This window comes from Phascolarctos cinereus, unplaced genomic scaffold (assembly GCF_003287225.1).
Source record: "Phascolarctos cinereus isolate Bilbo 61053 unplaced genomic scaffold, phaCin_HiC Scaffold_5;HRSCAF=322, whole genome shotgun sequence".
Taxonomy (NCBI): domain Eukaryota; kingdom Metazoa; phylum Chordata; class Mammalia; order Diprotodontia; family Phascolarctidae; genus Phascolarctos; species Phascolarctos cinereus.
Window position 1 is genome coordinate 93,180,215 of NW_027555958.1, and position 19,547 is coordinate 93,199,761.

At 39.5% G+C, this 19,547-nt stretch overlaps 1 protein-coding gene across 1 annotated transcript in view; it reads left to right on the forward strand.

Moving 5' to 3' along the window:
• Positions 1-19,547, forward strand: part of EZR (ezrin) — a 75,011-nt gene that overhangs the window by 30,043 nt on the left and 25,421 nt on the right. Inside the window, 1 exon segment of the mRNA XM_078155057.1 lies at positions 7,742-7,825. Coding sequence (XP_078011183.1) covers positions 7,742-7,825 — 84 coding nt within the window.

Genomic DNA, 19,547 nt, shown 5'->3' on the forward strand with positions numbered 1-19,547 from the left:
CATCATGTTTAAAAAAAAAAAAGGCAAAACAAATATTCGACCAACTGCCCCCATAAAGTACATTCCCCAAAGACTTAATAAAAAACATCTAATAATAACTGCAGTTGATAGTATGTGGCACTTGCTACTTCTGTAGCTTACTGATTATTAACAGAAAGGAAAAAGTCATCATACTTGAAGGCCAATCCTTTGGTATCCATCTGGTCCATTATATCTTACTCTCTTTAGTCTCATCTTCATTCATGGTACTTGCTTTCTTTTTGCTTCTCCTTCCTTGACTCTCCATCATTTCCAACAGGTTTTTCTGTATTTATCTGAATTCTTCACATTGATCATATAACCCATGATACTACTAATACCTAGCAGTTATATAGTGCTTACTTTATGCCAGGCACTGTGCTAAACACTTTATATAAACTTTATCTCATTTGACCCTCACAATATCCCTGGGAGGTAGATGGTATGATTATCGCATTTTACAGAAAAGGAAACTGAGGCAAATAGGTTAAGTGACTTGCCCATGGTCACTCAGCTAGTATGTGTCAGAGGCTCGTTGAACTCAGATCGTTCTGACTCAAGGCCACCCATCAGCCTCCCATCAACATACTCATTCCATTACATTCACAGACCACACTTCAGTCGTTCCCCAGTGTTGGGACACATGTTTTGGTTTTGGTTTATGTCATTGCAAACAATGGTTCTATAAATGTTTTTGTACATTTGAGTTTTTTTTTTCACATTGTTATTCACCTGGGAGGTGGGGAACAGCATAAACTTAGTGGGCTCAGTAGGTCAGAAAGCTATGAACAGATGAATAATTTTCTGATACAATTCCTAATTGCTTTCCTGAACATTTGGACCAGTACCTAGCTCTACCAGCAATAAATTAGCACACCTGTCTTTCCATAGCCCACCAACATTGAATTTCCTATTTTTTTTTAACATCTCTTGGAGCATTGCTTTTTAAAAACTATTTCATCTGTTCATTAGGTGTTGCCCTTGCCTATAGCCTCATGTAGCTGTGAGATTTAAAAAAATAAAAGATGAATTTCTGCTGACAGTCTAGCTTGTGAAGCAAAACAATGTGTTATATATATTTATATATTTCAAATGAGACTCTACCTGACTGCATTCCATTTACTTTGCAGGTGGGAGCTGTTTCAAAGCACAGAGACACATTAATGTAGAGCTTATAAAACCAGAAAGGCAATTCCAAAAGGCATAATCAACTTGCACCACTGTTTTTATAACTCACTATTGGTTAACGTGAAGCCCCTTTGAACTTAATCCTCACACAGTAGGATGTCAAGTATTAAGTTGAAATTTTCTTTGCATTCAGATTGTCTCCCAAATTAAAAATATAGCCCGGTCAAGCTGTAATTGGATGGATACCCTCAATCGGACAGTGACACAGACTTAGAGCCATCCCCCTCACGAGGTTGTTGAGAAGCTCAAATGATTTAGTATTTCTAAAATCATAGGGCATGGCACATATTAGGCACTATATAAATACTTATTCTCTTCCCTTCCCCATTATGTGGGAAAGACCTTCAGGGTCATCTGCTCCCTCATTTTTGCTGAATGAGTTTAATTGAATGACTTTTAACTAATTTTAACTTAACTCCCACATTTTCACTGACTGAAGCCCAAAGACTGAGTCAGTAACTTGCCAAGGTCATGCCTGGCCAGAAAGAATGATGGTAATGGAATTTCACAGAGTAGGAAACAACTGTATGTTTGACTGCATACATATATGTCATTCGATGAGCCAAACTGGCACCCACAATAGCTTTGAGAATTGAGTTTTTGTTCAAATGGGAATTTCTGCTTATTATACTTCCCTTCCCCCCTTTGTTGGAAAGGTTTTCTGTCCGTTTTTGTATCAGGGCATTTCTAAGTATTGGAAAGGTCTTATCATCCAGATATTTTGAATGTGTTAAAAGTTGCTGCAGTGGCACCTTTGGAAGAAAAGCAGGAATGTTCAGAAACAGTTCTGACATTTTCAATGATTATGAAAGGTCAGGCAACCTAATCTTGGTGGTAGTAGGATAATCCTACTCAAACAGCTTTTGTGTAAATGCAGGGAATTACTATGTTATCAGCTATATCTACTGCCCCAAATGCAAACATCCAAATGCTATAATCAGAATTCCTCCTTCTGTTTTAAATTACTTTTGAAATTCTGAAGTACATAAGGAATCTGTGCTTTTGGAATGTGACTGTTCCAGCAGTGCATAGCTCTGGTAGCTAAGGGTAAAGCTGATTACTTTAAAGGGATAGTACATTTCCTTGCCTATATAGTACCAAGATGGAAGAGGGAAGGGTAGATGGTATAGATCAGGGGTGGGGAACTTGTGGCCTCAAGGCCACATGTGGTCTTCTAGGTCCTTGGGTGCAGCCTTTTGACCGAGTCCAAGTTTTACAGAACAAATCCTTTTATAAGGGTTTTATAAGGCTGTGCTTTGAGAGATAATTTAAAATGCTAACCAAAATTCTTCTCAGAGACAAATCTTAAGTCTAGTTTTTATTTAAATAAATGAGGAGGGTGGAGAGAAAGATGTAGGAATAATTTTAAAGCTAAAAAGTACAGCAATAAATCACATATTACACATTAACTTGCCCAGTATTTCATCCTAAAACTCATTACCTTGCCCTTTATACTGCCAGATCTTGTGGGTTTTAGATAATGCATTAGTAAAATTTATAACCAGAATTGATAACCCAAGTTTTAAAATGGTTTTTGCTGAGCTAGAGAATTATTCATCTTCTCAAAACTCTTCTGTCTACATTTGGCATTGTCAGTAGAGAACGTGTTTGAGTTTGGGCTCATTATGTCTTACTAGGTCATAGATATCTATCTAGAACTGGAAGGAAGGTGTCTTAGACTATAGAATCCAGTCTCTTCATTTTAAGGATGAGGAAACAGGCCCAGGTCACACAGGTGGATAGTAGTAAGTGGCAAGGCCAGAATTTTCACTAGTGTCCACATTATTCCAAATTCAGTGCTCTTGTTTTCCTTCCAGGTCAGTGTGTCTCAATTTAGAGCAGTTAGTAATTCAGGCTTCCCGCTGAAAATTGTTTGTGAAGACGGCTTATGTCATATGGCCTAGTTTGGGCGTCTCATTCATACCAGAATATAGTTTTCAGTAATCATTACTAGCTTTCAAGTTTAGGGTATTTGAGGTTTTCTCTTGGTTGAGGGGGAGGGGGAAGAGTTAAAGGTCTTTTTGTTTATTTGTTTGTTTCTTACACTATTATAGTCACAACAGTTAAACAAAATCAAATTATTCAGGACAGAAACTTCGTGGCCTGATCCAACAGGGTATGGAACAAGCTGCACTTGTATACATGCCTCTAGTGAGAGTAGGAAAGTTTGTCTCATCATTTTTCCTTTGGAGCCAGTGGTTTTGATTATTTTCATTTGCCTTGTGGTAGTCACTATGTATCTTGTTGTAAGGTTTTGTTTTCTTTGATTTGGATCCATTCAGTTCAATTTAGTAAGCTTTTCTTTTTTTTAAGTAATTAATTAATTAATTTTTAGTTTTCAGCATTCACTTCCATAAGATTTTGAGTTCTAAAATTTCTCCTCCTGCCCAAGTAAGCTTTTCTTAGGCACCTGCTGTGTGTCAGTTATTATACCAGGCACTGAGGATGTGCAGAGTCAAAAAATGAAACTCTTTTAAGTTCATGGAAGTCCTACCATATACTTGGAGCACTGCCTATGATGTGGTATTTCATTGCATGCTTGTGTCTCAATTTTTTCAGCCACTTTCCATTTTGAGGCCCACCCATTTGTTTTTATTTTTGGCATATTTGAAGCATTATTTTTGACCTCCTTGGTGTAGCTATTCAGATACTGCTGGGTCAAAAGATAGGAACATTTTAATAACTTTTCTCTAGATTGCTTTCAAAAAAAAAAAGATTTCCCAGGGCAGCTAGGTGGCGCAGTGGATATAGCACCGGCCCCAGATTCAGGAGGACCTGACACATAACACTTAACTAGCTGTGTGACCCTGAGCAAGTCACTTAACCCCATTGCCTAGACAAAAAAAAAAAAGATTTCCCTACATCAGGTTTAATCAGCCTTTTTAGGAAACAAGGTTACTTGTTTTTGGCTTTATGAATATTTTATTTTATTAGTGTTTTCTGTACGTTAAATGTATTCTTAATATTTTATAGGTATAAAAGATACATAGCTAGCAAAATGTTGGCAAGTGGTCAGAGGTCACTGACTCAGAATCACAATTTTCCGCTAGTAGGATTGAGCTCAGAGTTCTTACTTTGTTTTTTTAACAAAAGCAACAGTGAATTAGCATTTATTCATCCACAGTTTCCTAGTCCCTTTGACCAGCATGAGTCTGTCAGATGGTAGCTAACTCAGGTTGGTGGTCAGGTCAATGGCAGGGAAATAGGGCAAAGATTACTGGCCTCTTCACCATGCCCTGCAACAAGCTATAATAAGCAAAACAAGTTTTAAAAGATCTGTGGGTCCTCAATTTTTTTTTATTGGATTACTCACATTTGGTGGTACAAGCCTTCCCATTTTGAACCCTTTTATTTCCCAGAACTATGATAATATAAGTGTTAGATCAAAGACACTGAGTCCAGTGAAAAAGGGTCATTTTAGCCAAATGAAGCAAGCAGAGCCAATAATATACGTGTTGTATACATTGTTGTGAATATATACGTAACAATGTACATGGAAAGAACTATGGGGGGGAGGGTTGAGAGGCAGAGGTAATAGTAGGTTTGCCGATGAGAATATGCAAAAGAATTTGAAGTGGGGGAGGGATTAGGAAAGGTGTTTTATAGTACCTGGTGACCCACCTGAGCTATGCTTTGAAGAAAACTGGGGGTCTAAGCATTAGAAATGAGGTGAAAGCCCATTTCAGAAATGAGGGACAGCCCATGCAAAGTCATGAAAGGAAGGAAATATGCATTTATTAAACACTTACTGTGTGCCAAGCACTGTGCTATGTGCTGGGGATGGTGTGTGTGTAAGAGAGAGATGTGTGTGTGTGTGTGTGTGTGTGTGTGTGTGTGTGTGTGTGTAGATATAGAAAGATAGATAGATATGATTGCATATAGATATGTCTGTGTAGCTACATATGTGTAGATCTGTATCTATATATTGATATGCAAACAAAAAGAAAGTCTTTGCCCTTCAAGAGCTTGCATTCTCATGGGGGAAGATAATATGTGAAAAGGAGGAGAAAAAAAGGGGTAATGGGCAGGGTTGAAAGTTTCCAGGTTGGAAGCATGATTTCAAAGTTCACACACCTGGAACAGGGCTGGGAGAATAACAAAGGCTGGCTGGGTGCCTCCGCAAAAAAAGGAATGGAAACAAGAATGTAGGATTGGAGAGAAGAAAGGGGACGTCAGCTTGTAGGCCAGTTTGACTGAAACTAAGAGTGGATATAGGGGAGTAATACAAAATAAGACTGGAAAGGCATCTCTGTAAACTTATTTAGTGTTTTTGATATGACATATATTCATCAATGTATATATTTTAGAAAATCAGAACTAACGAACTGTGTAATAAATACTAGAGTGATTAAATTATGTTCACTTCTGCTAGTTCCAATTTGGGTATTGAAATGACCCCCCCCCAAAGTGGGGTTTTACTAATTAGAATTAGGTATTCATCCTTATTAGGAGGTCTGCAGCTAAAGTAACCTAAGATGAGCAGACCCCACCAAACTATTACAAGCAAATAAAAATGGGACATTAAAATCCAGAACTGTCTAGTGTTGATCTCAGTTCTGACAGATTGCTTCGGGTAATTTTACATCTACTGGTATTTTAATCTCAAATTAAGTCCTTGATAACTCTCATGTGATAGAAACCAATGATTTACTTCCATTTGTTACAAGTGGAGATAAAGGCTTGGCTGACCTTGACATTAATTTACTTTATAACCACAAGTTTGGGGTTTAGTTGTCGTTTCATCTTTGGCGAAAGTCTACTAGGATTATTTCCTTTTCCAAAAAAAAAAGCCCCCAAGACATGAGATTTTCTGTACACTCAGATATACATACCCCAGCACTTTTTAAATCTTTGTCCAACTCGGGAGCAGTTTATCCCTTGCCCCATGTTCACATGGCCAGATGAGTATTGGCTCTTTTTTTTTTTTATCATTCTGACCCTTTCTGACTCCTGCAAATTTGGCTAAGTATTTGTTAACCTAGTCTCTGGGTCCATAACAGGGACGGGGCGAATGGTATGGGAGAGAAAAAGGGAAATTCTGTTAGGTGCAGCCTATAATCTGTCAGTCGTGGCATATGTTACTACGCCTAATCTGGAGACTACTTTTGTTACTGCAGTATTTGACTTTGGGGCTGGTCTTCCCATCTCTCATGTGTACCCTTAGAAATGTAATCAGAAGGGACAAACCTGCTTTCTTACAGCTTCTATTCAGACATTTTGCAGCTGTTTTATTAAGTCATCATCAGTGAAAGAAACTTAGAATCCTAACTTTAATCCGTTGAAATGTTTAGAATTTTATCTAGTTTTGCTTGCTAATAAATTTTGGTATGCTGTTTGAATTCAGATAGGAAGAGAGACATTAGAGGAAGTCTGGCTTGCCTCATACTTTTTTTCTATGCATAACAAGAACAACAAAGAGTTATAAGGGAACGCAACTAAAACCCCTGTTTTTAGTAATTCTGTTTTCCTTAATGTATGGAAAAAGTGATCTTTCAATGCTCAGAAATGTGAGACTTGAGTATGTAAACTCCTTGTGAGCAAGGAGTATTTGCCCTTTTATTTCCAGCATTGAATACAGAACCTTGAACAGAGCAGGCTCTTAAATAAGCATAGAATTGAGTTGAGAACCACCATTTGGTCCCCAGATTGTCATTAAGGAGCAGTGTATCCAGTTGAGCTAAATCACTGTCCCTACTATGCAGGAAGCCTCCCCCTCTGAGAACTCTGGTGCCTAGTTATTCATAGGGTGGCTCCCACTTTCAGATGTGAGCTCCTTGAAGGTTGGGACTCTCCTTTTGCCTTTCTTTGTCTCTCTACTCATTTAAATGGTGCCAGATGCATAGTAGGCACTTAATGATGCTTGTTGACTAACTGACTCAGAGACTATAAACAAAATGGTGGGTGCCTGTTGCATTAATGCCTTTTAGCCTGGAAAAAAAAATTAGTGACCTCATAAATGGAAACTGAAATTGAGCGTCTCTTTAGTTCTGAGGGCCCCAAACCCTTAGAAACTGCACACTTGCTCCCCCTCCCCTCCTTAGCAACCTTTGTTCAGAGTACACGGGATTAAAATTACCCAATCACCTGCCAAAACTGAGTAGTGGGATCTGCTTCAAGTTCGAGAAACTGAGCCTCCAAACTTGTCTAGACAAGTCATTTTTTCTAAATTAATTTGCTCCCTGGGTGGTTCCAGGAAAAGAAACAGTGCTTTATTTATTAACCTCTGCTTTCAGACTTTTTAATCAGTTTTTGGAAAAGCAGCTTTGGTCTAGGTATGAATGTGTTTTCTTAAAGAGAAGGGATGGCAACTTGGAGTCCAAACTTTGTGTGTGTGCCAACTCGGTATTATCATCATCAAGTGTCTTGGTGCGATTTCTGGATAAGTTTTGTAGTTTATATTGAAGATGGATGTTTGGGAAGGGCATAGCACTGCCATGGTAGTGTCAAACTCCTCCACCAAATCTTTGGCAAAGGCCAGGAGTGGGCTAAAAATCAAGTCCTTGGTTAATGTTCTTTTCTCTGGTTTGTTTTTCAGATCAATGTCCGTGTTACTACCATGGATGCAGAGTTGGAGTTTGCCATCCAGCCCAACACTACTGGGAAACAACTCTTTGACCAGGTGAGTTACCTGCGTGCTTTTATGAGTCTGAAGGGGAGAACGTGGATTTCACAAGATGAGTAAGTTCCTCCTTCCTGCTAAACTTACTACATTCATGGATAGGAGGTGCTTTCTGTTTAAAGATTCCTATACCCATACCCTTTACACACACACACACACACACAACACACACACATATTCATATACATACACCATTACACAATGCATATATGAATATACACATATAATTATGTGTGCACACATGTATATGTATATACATACATACACATATACATATATACACACACACATATATATACATATATATATATTTTTCCCCCCCTTCTTCCACAAAGAAAGCTAACATTATGGTCAACTCTGTATGGTAACCTGTATGAACAGCAGATTTAAGAGGCAGATTAGGCACTGGCATGCTTATTGACAGCAAGAGTCAGTGTGCCCAAAGGGAATGCCTGCTCACTCTTAGACTCTCCATGGTGGACCAGGGTCCTTTCAACTGAGTTTGAAAGTGGTGTGCTACCTTCACAAACCAGCCTGCCCTCCTCAACCTGATTTACCTAGAGCAGGGCTTCTGAGCCTGGATCTTGTCACCGACCCCTTTGGCAGTCTGGAACTAGCGGTGGAACTCTCCTCAGAATAAGGTTTTTAAAACATAAAATATACAGTATTACAAGGAAAACTGATTATATTGAAATTAAGTTATCAAAATAGTTTTTTTTAAATTGTGATATAGTTCATGGACCCCCTGAACTCTGGACCGCAGCAGTCCAAATAAAGCAGGCTTGAAACTTCCAAAGAGAAGTAAAGCATTTCTTTAATCTAACACATTTGAATCCACTGGTTTCCAAGCCCTTCTCTAGCCTCTTCCAGTCTTGCATGTACCACATCTGTTGTTAAATTCAGCAAACATTTATTAAAGTATCTTCCATAGCAAGAGTACTCTGCTAGAAAATGAAGGAAATTGTATGAGAAATCATTCCCTCACAGAACTTAGGGCATAGTAGAGAGAGATGAGGCCCTGACTTTGATTAGTATAACAAATAGCCATACTTAAGTGCTGTTGAGAGAATACAAATCAAAATGTTTTGTGATATCCAGGAGGAGAAGGTTTTACTGATAGAATAATCAAGGAATGCCTCCTGGAGGAGATAGCATTTGAATTGAGCTTTAAAGAATGGATAGGAAAAAATTTAAAAAAATTTTTTTAAAAAGAATGGGTAAAGTTGACAAGGTTAAGCATTCTAAGCATGAGAAGTAGCATAGAAAGCCGTAAGGGGAAGAAAAGGGAACATAAGGCAGGCAGAAAACGATTGAGTGTGGCTAGAGGGCAGTATCCATAAAGGGAAAGGTCTTAGATAAGGTTGGAAAGGAAAGATGATTCATGAGATGGTAGAGGATCTTGAATGCCAAATACATCTGAACTTTACTCAGTAGAAAGCCATTGAACGTGGATGGTGCTGTAATGTGACTTATGTCTAAGGAAAATTTGTCATTGATGTGAAGGATAGTTTAGGGGGGTAAGAGTATAGGCAGACAAGGAAGACCTGTTAAGAGACTACTATGATACTTTAGTTTATGATCTTCCTCACTAAAAAAAAAGAAAAAAGGTAGAAAGTCCAGCAAACAGGTAAACCTTTTAAAATGCCTTCACTATTTACCTATGTCTTAGTTGATAAGCTCCCTTTGGGAGATAGTGACTTCTCTGGCATTGGAGGTCTTTAAACAGACATTGAATGGCCACTTGTCAGAGAAACTTGAGATGAGATGAATGATTTGGGCAAGAGTTAAAGTGGATGACTCTTCTAGCCCTATGACTCTGTGACAAAGTCTCATTGAGGCATTGATTTAAGGCTGGAAAGAGAGTTAGGCCATTGAATCCAGCCCTTTCTTTCATTTTGTAGAACTTAACTATTTATAGGAAATTAGGAAATTTATAAGAAATATTTGTAGGAAATTGTGAATCCAGAAGGTTCCATGACATATCCATATGTTGCTGAGTATGAAGTAACAGCTGAGATTCAAACCCAGGTTCTCTGACTCCAAATTTAACTTTCCTTCACCTAGACCATCTTGCTTGTAGTTTATGTATATTGGTACTTGATTTTTTAAAAAATTTAATAATGTGATTGACATTCTTGTGGTGGTTAGGATTGGATGGGTTGGGAATACTCTGACACCTCCGAAGGCAGTGCAGTCTGCTGAGAAGAACACAGAATTTGGAGTCAAGAGACTTAGCTTTTGGTCCTAGTTCTGTCACCCAACCTCAGGCAAATCTTTGCACCTCAGTTTCCTCTTCTGTAAAGAAGGAAAATAATATATTTCATTACTTCGCAGAGTCATTGTGAAGACCAAATGAGATCGTCCATATGAAGTACATTAGTATTGCCAGGCGTTATTCAGATGGGAGCTTAGCAGTAGTCGGATATGGCATGGTGGATAGATAGAATGATAATATTATAGCTAGCATTTATATAGCACCTGCTGTGTGCCAAGTGGAGAAGGAAATGGCAAACCACTTCAGTTTCTTTGCCAAGAATCTCCCAAATGGGGTCACAAAGAATCAGACAAAACGGAAATGACTAAACAACAAAAACTGTGTATGAGTACTCTGCTAAGCTCTTTACAAATATGAACTCATTTGATTTTCACAGAAACCATGGGAGGTAAATGCTATTATTATCCCCATTTTACAGTTGAGGAAACTGAGGCAAACAAGTTAAGGGATTTGTCCCATTAAGGTCACACATCTGGCAAGTGTCTGAGGCTGGATTTGAACTCAAGTCTTCCTGACATCAGGTCCAGAGCTCTATCCACTGTGCCACTTAGCTGCCTGAAAGAACATTGGACCTAATTGTCTATGAGAATGCTGCACTTCAAGGTAGTCTTGAGTTTGAACCCTGCTTCTGACATTTAATAGCTATGTGACCCTGGGCGTATCAGTTAACCTCTCAGCCTCAGTTTCTTCATTTGTAAAATGGGGATAATAATAGCACTGATGTAGATTACATAGTTGTGAGGAGCAAAGGATAAGGTGATGCATTTTGCCAACTTAAAGGCATAAAGTGTTAACCTTGTGCAGGGTAGTAATATGCATCACTGATGATCATGAGCTAGAGAGAATTGAGACCATAGGAGCAGAATTCCCCTCCCATAGCCTCAGCTGTAAAAGGAGAGACCACGGTGGGCGTGGTCACTCTGGTATTCCTTGCATTTCCTATTCTGCCTCCAAGAATGGCCATGGTGCTTCCTGGCACCATTTCTGCATCCCCAAGAAAATCGATCTCTGTGGATGGCCCAGCACGTCCTTTCTGTTCTTGTTTGGGACAGTTTCTAATTTCAAGATACTTATGCTTGAGTAACTATGAATAGAAGAAATGGTGATTTAGAGAGAGTAATTTAAAGGGCCACTTCTTGCCTTGTGCACTTTAAAATTACTATGTTAGCCAAACATTCTCCTTCTCTTCCCCTTGTTCCATAATAATGGCTAATCTGATCTAATCTTACTATTTTAATTTCTAAATTTTTTTTCCTGTTCTAAGAGTGACTGTAAACTGTTCACTTCTCATCTGGTGCTACTCTTTATGTTGGAAGTAAAAGTACTTTCTGCCTCCTTGCTAAAATTAGAGGCATTAACTAGTATTGGATACTTAAATGGTTTCATTTTTCTTGACCTAACTTTTTTTCTAATTTCTTTCCAAACTGCTTTACCGACCTCTAACAAAAAAGACTGTATGTAGAATGCCTTTCAGCTCCACTAGGCAGACATGACTGAATAGTGTTCATTCTTGCTAAAAGTTTTGCCAACACGTTTTAAATGACCTTTTCAGATGAGATTGGGGGGTAGAGCCAACTAGGTCTGGCTCTAACTGCGTGGTCTGTAGTGCCTTCTTTTTCATCATTGTGTTTGTCTTGTTTCCGTTAGAAAAAACAACAACAAAAACAATCTAGAGCTTCTCTTCGTTTTTTTTTTTTTTACCACGTTACCCTAGCATCACCCTTGGATTAGTCTCTTATGCTGTTTTCTGCCTTTAGCGGCTGAAGTATCCAGGTGCATGGTCAGTCTGGATGTCACCGTGCTCAGTCAAGTATGTCCAGAGACTGGTCTTACTCCCTGGCCATCTGCACACTCTCCCCACTTCTCCCTTGACAGTGTGGTGTATGTCCACATTGATGTAAACATACCCAGTAGAAAATCCCCTGTTTGGCTTTCAGAGCCCTTCATAACCTGGCCTTCCCATCTTTCTAGTCTTCCCGCGCCTTTCCCAATCATCTACCCTGGAATCCAGTGACATTGCCTTATTCTCCTACGCAGTGTGCCATGCTCCAGTTCTGGGCATTCATGCCTGGAAATCTGTCCGTCTTCATCTCTGCCTCTTGGCTTCTGTAGCTTCCTCCCGATCTCAGCCGAAGCTACACCTTCTGCAGGAAGCCTTTCCCAGTCCTCCTTAATCTTAGTGCCCTTCTTCTGAGATTATCTCCCATTTATCCCATTTTTATTTTGTTTTGTACATTCCATTAGCACAGTTTTCCCCATTAGATTGTGAGCTCTGTGAAAGCAGGGACAGTTTTTTGACTTTTCTTTGTACCCCAACACTTAACACAGTGCCTAGCACATAGCAAAAGCTTAAAAAATCCTTATTGACCAGTATATTTATTTTGCTGTCTTCTTAAAAATAGAAAGGGGAGGGATGATCTATCACACTTTGTCCACGTACTAGAGAAAACACTGCACTCAGATTTAGGAGACTTGGTTTTGTCTGGCCCTGTCACTATTTCCTCTCCATCTTTGGGCCTCAGTTTTCACATCTGTAAAATGAGGGGGGATAAGGCTAGGTGACCTTTCAGTTCCCAGCTGCAGCATTCCATGGTTCTTTATCACCACCCAACTTCTTTCTGTCTTCTTTGTCCAAACAGTGGGAATATCATGCGTGAGTCTGTTTTAAGCTTGTGCAAGAGAGGGCGGGGAAGGAGAATCTTATTTTACAAGAGCGGTAGAGAAAATTAATTCCACCAGTAAGTGGTTAGTCCAGAATCCAATAATGGCACAGGACCAGATCTACCGAACACAAAAAAGGACTCTTGCTATCTTGTGTGTTTCTGAAATTTGTGCTCAGAATGGAGAGTGGTCAGGTGTGGAGAAGCGATTAAACCAATATCAGTGTGCTTTCCACTCTGCCTTCTCTCCAAGGCCCCTTCTGGCTCTAAACCAAGGATGGAATTCTGGAGAGTTTTTAAAACTAGAAAAAAAATAAATATCGAGAGACTGGGGGCAGTGTATTATGAAGGACAAAGCACTAGAATTAGAGTCCTAAGACTTGGGTTTGAATCCTAACTCTGCCTCGGTTATCTTACCTGTAAAATGAAAGGGGGTGGGTTTGGATGAGATGGCTTTTAAGATCTAAATCCATAGTTCCAAGTTGAGAAATTATTTTTTTAGCACTTTTCCTGAAAGGTAATAAAGTATAATTTTCTTTTTATAAGGCATCTTCTAAGTCCATCATTCATGACTCTCTGGTATCTGTAGCTGAATTTAGACAGCACAGAGAGATTTGCTTGGATTCCATGCCTATAGAAATCTCATTCTAGTGGTTCATTTACTTTGCTCACTGGGCTGCTGAAGCTTTTTATTATGATAATGGTTTCTGAAACCTCTTTCAGAATTCAGGAACTGCATACTGGCCTGATTGGTTACTATGGGACATTCTTTTGTGGCATTCTGGTATTGAGTGCTGAACTTGACGCTTACCTAGATGTAGGTTTGCAAGCAGTTCTCTTACCTTTTAAATCTCTAGCATTTATATAATTCTTTAAGGTTTGCAAAGCACTTTACAGATGCTATCTTATTTAATCCTTACAGCAACTCTGTGAGCTAAGTACTGTTATTATCCCCATTTTACAGATAAGGAAACTGAGGCTGACAGGTTAGGTGACACAACTAGTGAGTGAATGAGGCAGGATTTTAATTTAGGACTTCCTTATTCTAAGCCTAGCCCTTTATACCACCTAGCTGTGAGTGGCAGCCATAATTTCTTCACCTGTACAGTGGGGGTCCTACTGCCTGACGCAGCCCACGCCTTGGTAAAATAGTTTATTATTATTACCATCTTCCTCTTTGTAGTAACAGTATCACTCTATGCCAGGCTCTACACATGCTTTGTGTTTTTACTTAGTCATGTTCCAAAATCCAGCCATCTCTTAAAATATTGCTGCCAAAGCCTGTTGCAGACCCTAAGTCTCCCTTTTTATGAGCGTCCTATGAATATACAGCCTTAGTCATGGAAAAAAAAAATCCATATATCCCCAGGGCACATACAGGTACAGCACTGACATCCTAAGGAACTGAATGCTTATAGAGTTCTTGTTCTATTCCTAGTTTGAATGCTCTGAGCGTCTTAGTTTATTGGGTGGTATAGAGGAGGCCTAGAAGCCTGTACTAGAGGCTGCTGCATTGTGATATGTATCACCAAGCTGGAAAGGCTGAATTCTGGGGACCAGCCATCACCACACGGTCATGATCTTGTCAGTCTTCCCCGCTCTTAAATATTATCTACTGAGTACTGGAAAGATTGGAGTCTCTGTCAGAAGGAGAACCCAGAGCTGGCAGGATTACTGATTCTTCATTCATTCTTAAGGTATCTCTTTCCTTTCTCCCAATACTGCTAAAATATTGCTGGAGAACAAAAATGAGGTCAAATAGAAAGGCATTGCCACTTGCAAAAAGGAGAAACCTCCTTACTAGTTTTATATTTATTATTATTGCTACTACTACTACTACTAATAGCTAGCATTTATATAGCCCTTTAAGGTTTGCAAAGTTCTTTACAAATATTACCTCACATGATCCTCCCAATAAGGAAAGCAGGTGCTTTTGTTCTCATTTTATAGAAGAGGAAGCTAAGTACATAAAGCTTTAGCGTCTTGCCCAGGGTCACGCAACTGGATTTCAACTCAGGACCAATACTCCGTCCACTGTATGTCCTAGCTGTCCCATATCGTGCTCATGATCACCCTACAGTGTCATGTTTTGCGTAAGAGTCAAGTTGACCATTTTAATGCAGGAAAAGTGTACTGTCTAGGGAAGGGATAGGCAGGGGCCAGGGGAGAAGATGGATCGATCTTGAAGTAGAATATTCCTCAAAGAGGTTAAGTAAATGAATGTGTTAAGTGAAATTTATAGTATTCTGTACCCCAGGATAGCAGATGGGTAACAAGTGTGCCATTGTTCAGTGGCTACAGGAGAGTTTTCCCATCCAGGTCTCTAGTATTATGCTTTAACCACGTAGCTTGTCAACCTTGGAGTCATCCCCAAAATGAGTCATTTTAGTTATCTGAGGCAGATTTCCAGAAATGAATAGAAGCTGTACTATAGAAAAAGTCTTCTATGGAATAGATGCCAGCTTCTTCTTAGCTACTTTGAGCCCCCAGAGAGAGAATGTTGTCCAGATTTTCTTAACTCTTTCCTGGGTACTTTTGCTTCCAGTTTCTGCAAATCTTGATGCTTGTAGATTTTAATTGATTTGAGGGAGAAGGTAGAATTTGTTTGACGTTTGTCAAAAATAGGAGACAAGGTAATTGAAAGTGGGATTTTGCTCTGATTTTTTTTTTTTTAAATATTGAGTCAAGGAAACTCTTGTTTTCTGTGAGTGGGTGGGGCTGGGTATTGGAGTAGAGGGAGAATATTATAACAAGCCTCTGAAATAACAGAATGGGAACTACCTGACTCCCAGTTAGTAAGGTTTGAAATAACTTTTTTTAATTCAGAGCTTACAGGAGGCTGGCGCATTGATTAGGCTTATGTATTTAGTATTTTTGAAATCAGTCACTAGTATTGACTAAGGTTCAGGGTCCATTTTATGTAAACCCATTTGTTAATTCACAATTTCATTCTTCGTACATAATCTGAATTAGAAAAAATGTCTTGGGTGAGGCTAAGCAAACAACAGAAAGAGATAAAATTATACCGTGTGTGTGTGTGTGTGTGTGTGTGTGTGTGTTTATGGAGGGGGTTATCACATAACTATGCTACCCTATAGTTTAAAAAAAAATGGGGCAGCTAGGTATTGTAGTAGATAGAGTGCCAGGCCTGGAATCAAGAAGACTCCTCTTCCTGAGTTCAAATCTGGCCTCAGACACTTAATAGCTCTGTGACAAGTCACTTAAACTTGTTTGCCTCAGCTTCCTCCTCTGTATAATGTGCTGGAGAAGGACATGGCAAGCCACGCCAGTGTCTTTGTCACAGAAACCCCAAATGGGGTCACAAAGAGTCAGACACAACTGAACAACAACAGAATTTTAAAAATAATCAACCTCAATATTATAAGGTATAGACATTTGCAAACCTCCAGAGGAGAGCTGAAAGTATCTAGTATGTAAGCCCATGCAGTTAGTGAGGATGGTGAGAAGAAAATGAATAAGTGGGAAACAATATACAGTCTTTTAACTTGGACACTGCAGAAATTTGCAAATGGATGTCCTCCACATGTTCATTAACATGATTCTTAGGACAATGTGATTCTTTCATGTATGTCTGTTAAGAAATAATTCTGACCCTGGGCAAGTCACTTAACCCCAATTGCCTTTAAAAAAGAAAAAGAAAAAAAAATAATTCTGTTTTCATGTATAATTGATATCACAATTCTTGCCTTCACAGTGGGTAGGGAAGGATTGGGAGGGAGAGAATTCAGAACTCAAAATTTAAAGAAAAATGAATGTTAAAAATAAACTTTTTTTAAATAGGATGACCAAAACAGAAAAAAAAAAAGAATGCAGCTGGAACAATGCTAAACTCAAACCATGTATGTTTAGTGATGCATTTTTCTAGATAGAATCTTTTCATTGTAGAGCTAGCAGGCACCTTAGGGATTCCAAACACCTCACTTTGCAGATGAGGAGGTGAAGCCGGGAGAGTAGAAGAAAACCCAACATTCCACATACACAGCAAATGATTAGCAGAGCGAATCTCAGTCACCGTCTCTCAGTTAGTGGCATGATGCTTTAGTTCATAGGCTTGGGAGTGGGTACTAAAAAATTATTTTCCTCAAGAAGTAAGACTTCTCATTGTAAATTTACAATAATTTCAAAATGCCTATTGACCTAATGGAATAGAGTGCATGCTTTAAAAGTGCTCTGTGGGATGAAGAAGCATTAACTACCACTGGAGTATGTCACAGAATCATGAGTTGTAGAGGACCCCAGAGGTGACATAGTCCTGGTCGTACTTCACATCAGTCTTGTCTACAACATTTATGATGGGTGGTCATCTGCCTTCTGCTTAAAGACCTGCATCAACAGGAAACTCACTCCTTCTTGAGGGAAGCTTATCCAGATAGAATGTGGATGGAGAAGGAGTTTTAGAAGACCTAGCGATTTTTGTTGTCATTTTCCTCATGTTTTTTGCATAAGGTGGAGGAAAGATTGAGGCTGTTAGATTGTGGGAGAAGGGGGACAGGACATCTGAGTCTCAAGCTTCTTTGAGCTGAAAGGAACCTTAGAGATCATTGTGTTCAAACCCTGATTTTGGCAGATGAAGAAGCTGAGGCCCAGAGAAGTTAATTAACTTGCTCAGAGTTGCACAGATAGCAAGTGGTATAGCTTGGATTCCCTGTAAGATTTAACAGAAATACATAAACAGTTAATATGTGTGCTTTTAGATTCTGTGGATTCAAGAGTTTATAATCTCATTGCTGGCAGTGATGTGACAGCTAGGTGGTACAGTGGATAGAGTGCCAGGGCTGGAGTCAAGAAGACTCATTTTCCTGAGTTCAAAATGGACCTCAGATGCTAGCTGTGTGACCCTGGGCAAGTCACTTAACACTGTCTGCCTCAGTTTCCTCATCTGTAAAGTGAGCTGGGGAAGGAAAGAGCAAATCATTCTAGTATCTCTGCCAAGAAAACCACATAGACAGTGGTCTATGATCCATGGGGTCGTGAAGAGTCAAACAGGACTGAACAACAGCAGTGTGCCAGGCACTGCTGAGCTAAGCATTTTTACAAAAATTATCTTATTTGATCCTCATAATCCTAGCAAGGTAGGTGCTATCTTCGTTTTACTGAATTGAGGAAACCGAGGCAAACAAAGGTTAACTGATTTGTCCACAGTGTCTGAGGCCAGATTTGAACTTAGATCTTCCTGATTCCAGGCCTAACACTCTATCTACTGCCTTTAGAGAAATGTCTAGACTCTGGACTCTAGACACCTAGACAAGGGTAAGGCATCTGCGGCCTGGAAGCCACATGTGGCCTTCTAGGTCCTTGGGTACGGCCTTTGAGTCCAAATTTTACAGAACAGAACAGGGGATTTATTCTGTGAAGTTTGGATTCAGTCAAAGGGCCCCATTTGAGGACCTAGAGGGTCATGTGTGGCCTTGAGGCCAAAGGTTCCCCATCCCTGGTCTAGAGCCTTAAAAAGGTCACACAGCCAACAAAAGTCAGAGTTGGGATTTAAACCCGGGTTTTCCTGCCCTCAAGGTCACTCTATCCACTATGCCATCCTGTTTCTCAGAATGACAGAATTAAGATCCCAAAAGACCTTGACATGTTAGCTGCAAGCCTACCAAGATGGAATTATTTAACAAGGATAAAATTTGTATACTTGTTAAAAAAAACATGTGGGACAAGTATGGGGGGGGCAGGGATCTTCATAATTAGAAAGTATGGAGGGAGGTTGAACATAACCTTTGAAATCTGGATTTTTCTTCATTTTCATGTTTGATTACTATGAAATAAAAATATAACAGTCTAAATTGTGTGTCATAGATTAATCACTGCTTCTCTCCCCAGTCTTGCAACAGTGGGTTTCTTTTTCTGTTTTATGTAAATTCCATGTAAAATTATAAATGTTCTTTAAGAAAATGCTTTTGCTACTAAAGTGGAAAAAAAGGCCCTTCTCTCCAGGCCTCAGTTTCCTCATCTGTAAGATGAGAGTGGTGGACTAGGTAACCTCTAAGGGCCTGCCCAACTCTAGCTCTTTGTGAACTCAGTCTACTTTGAACATCTGATTTCTGTTTAAAATGCAAATACCTGGTTTGGGACTTCTATCATGGTTAGGGTGGGGACTTCTTTTTCTTTCACAACCTAAAAGAAACCACAAAATGTGTGTGGGTCCCCCAGAAAAATTGAGCAGCTTTTGAGGTTGTCAACATGTATTCAAAGCCTGGAGTGAATGACCACAGATCATGTTTCCCAAATGTCTGTAGTGGAACATGCTGAATGGGTGTCCTGCAGTTACCCCTGCCCCTTACTATTCATACACACAGTAGTAGCTGGCACAACACTCTCCATGAATCAGATTGCAAGAGACTTTCTTTTCTTCAAAAGCACCATAAAGAATTTTTAAAATGACTCATCAGGCTAATGAAGAACAGGCCCTTACTTTTAAGTCAGGATTAAATGATTCCCCTCCTCCACACCACGATAGGAAGTTCCTGGCACTGGATGGTCATTATTTCACATCCTAGGAACCCAGAAGCCAAAAATCTGCCCATCACCCCTTGGTGAATATAAAACTGAAGCTTTCCTCTCTCCCAACACCAGCATTACCACCCTGGAAATGTGCCACCATCTGTTTCCTGCCTTTCAGACAATTGCTTCTTCCCTTCCCTATCCTTAGCTGTCAGATTCCTGGACTGACTCGTTGACAAGTAGAATCACAACCAGAAACACACAAGGGTTTCTTAGACATGTGTATCGAGTGAGTCAGTCAGACTGGTTATTCCCTTGGGAA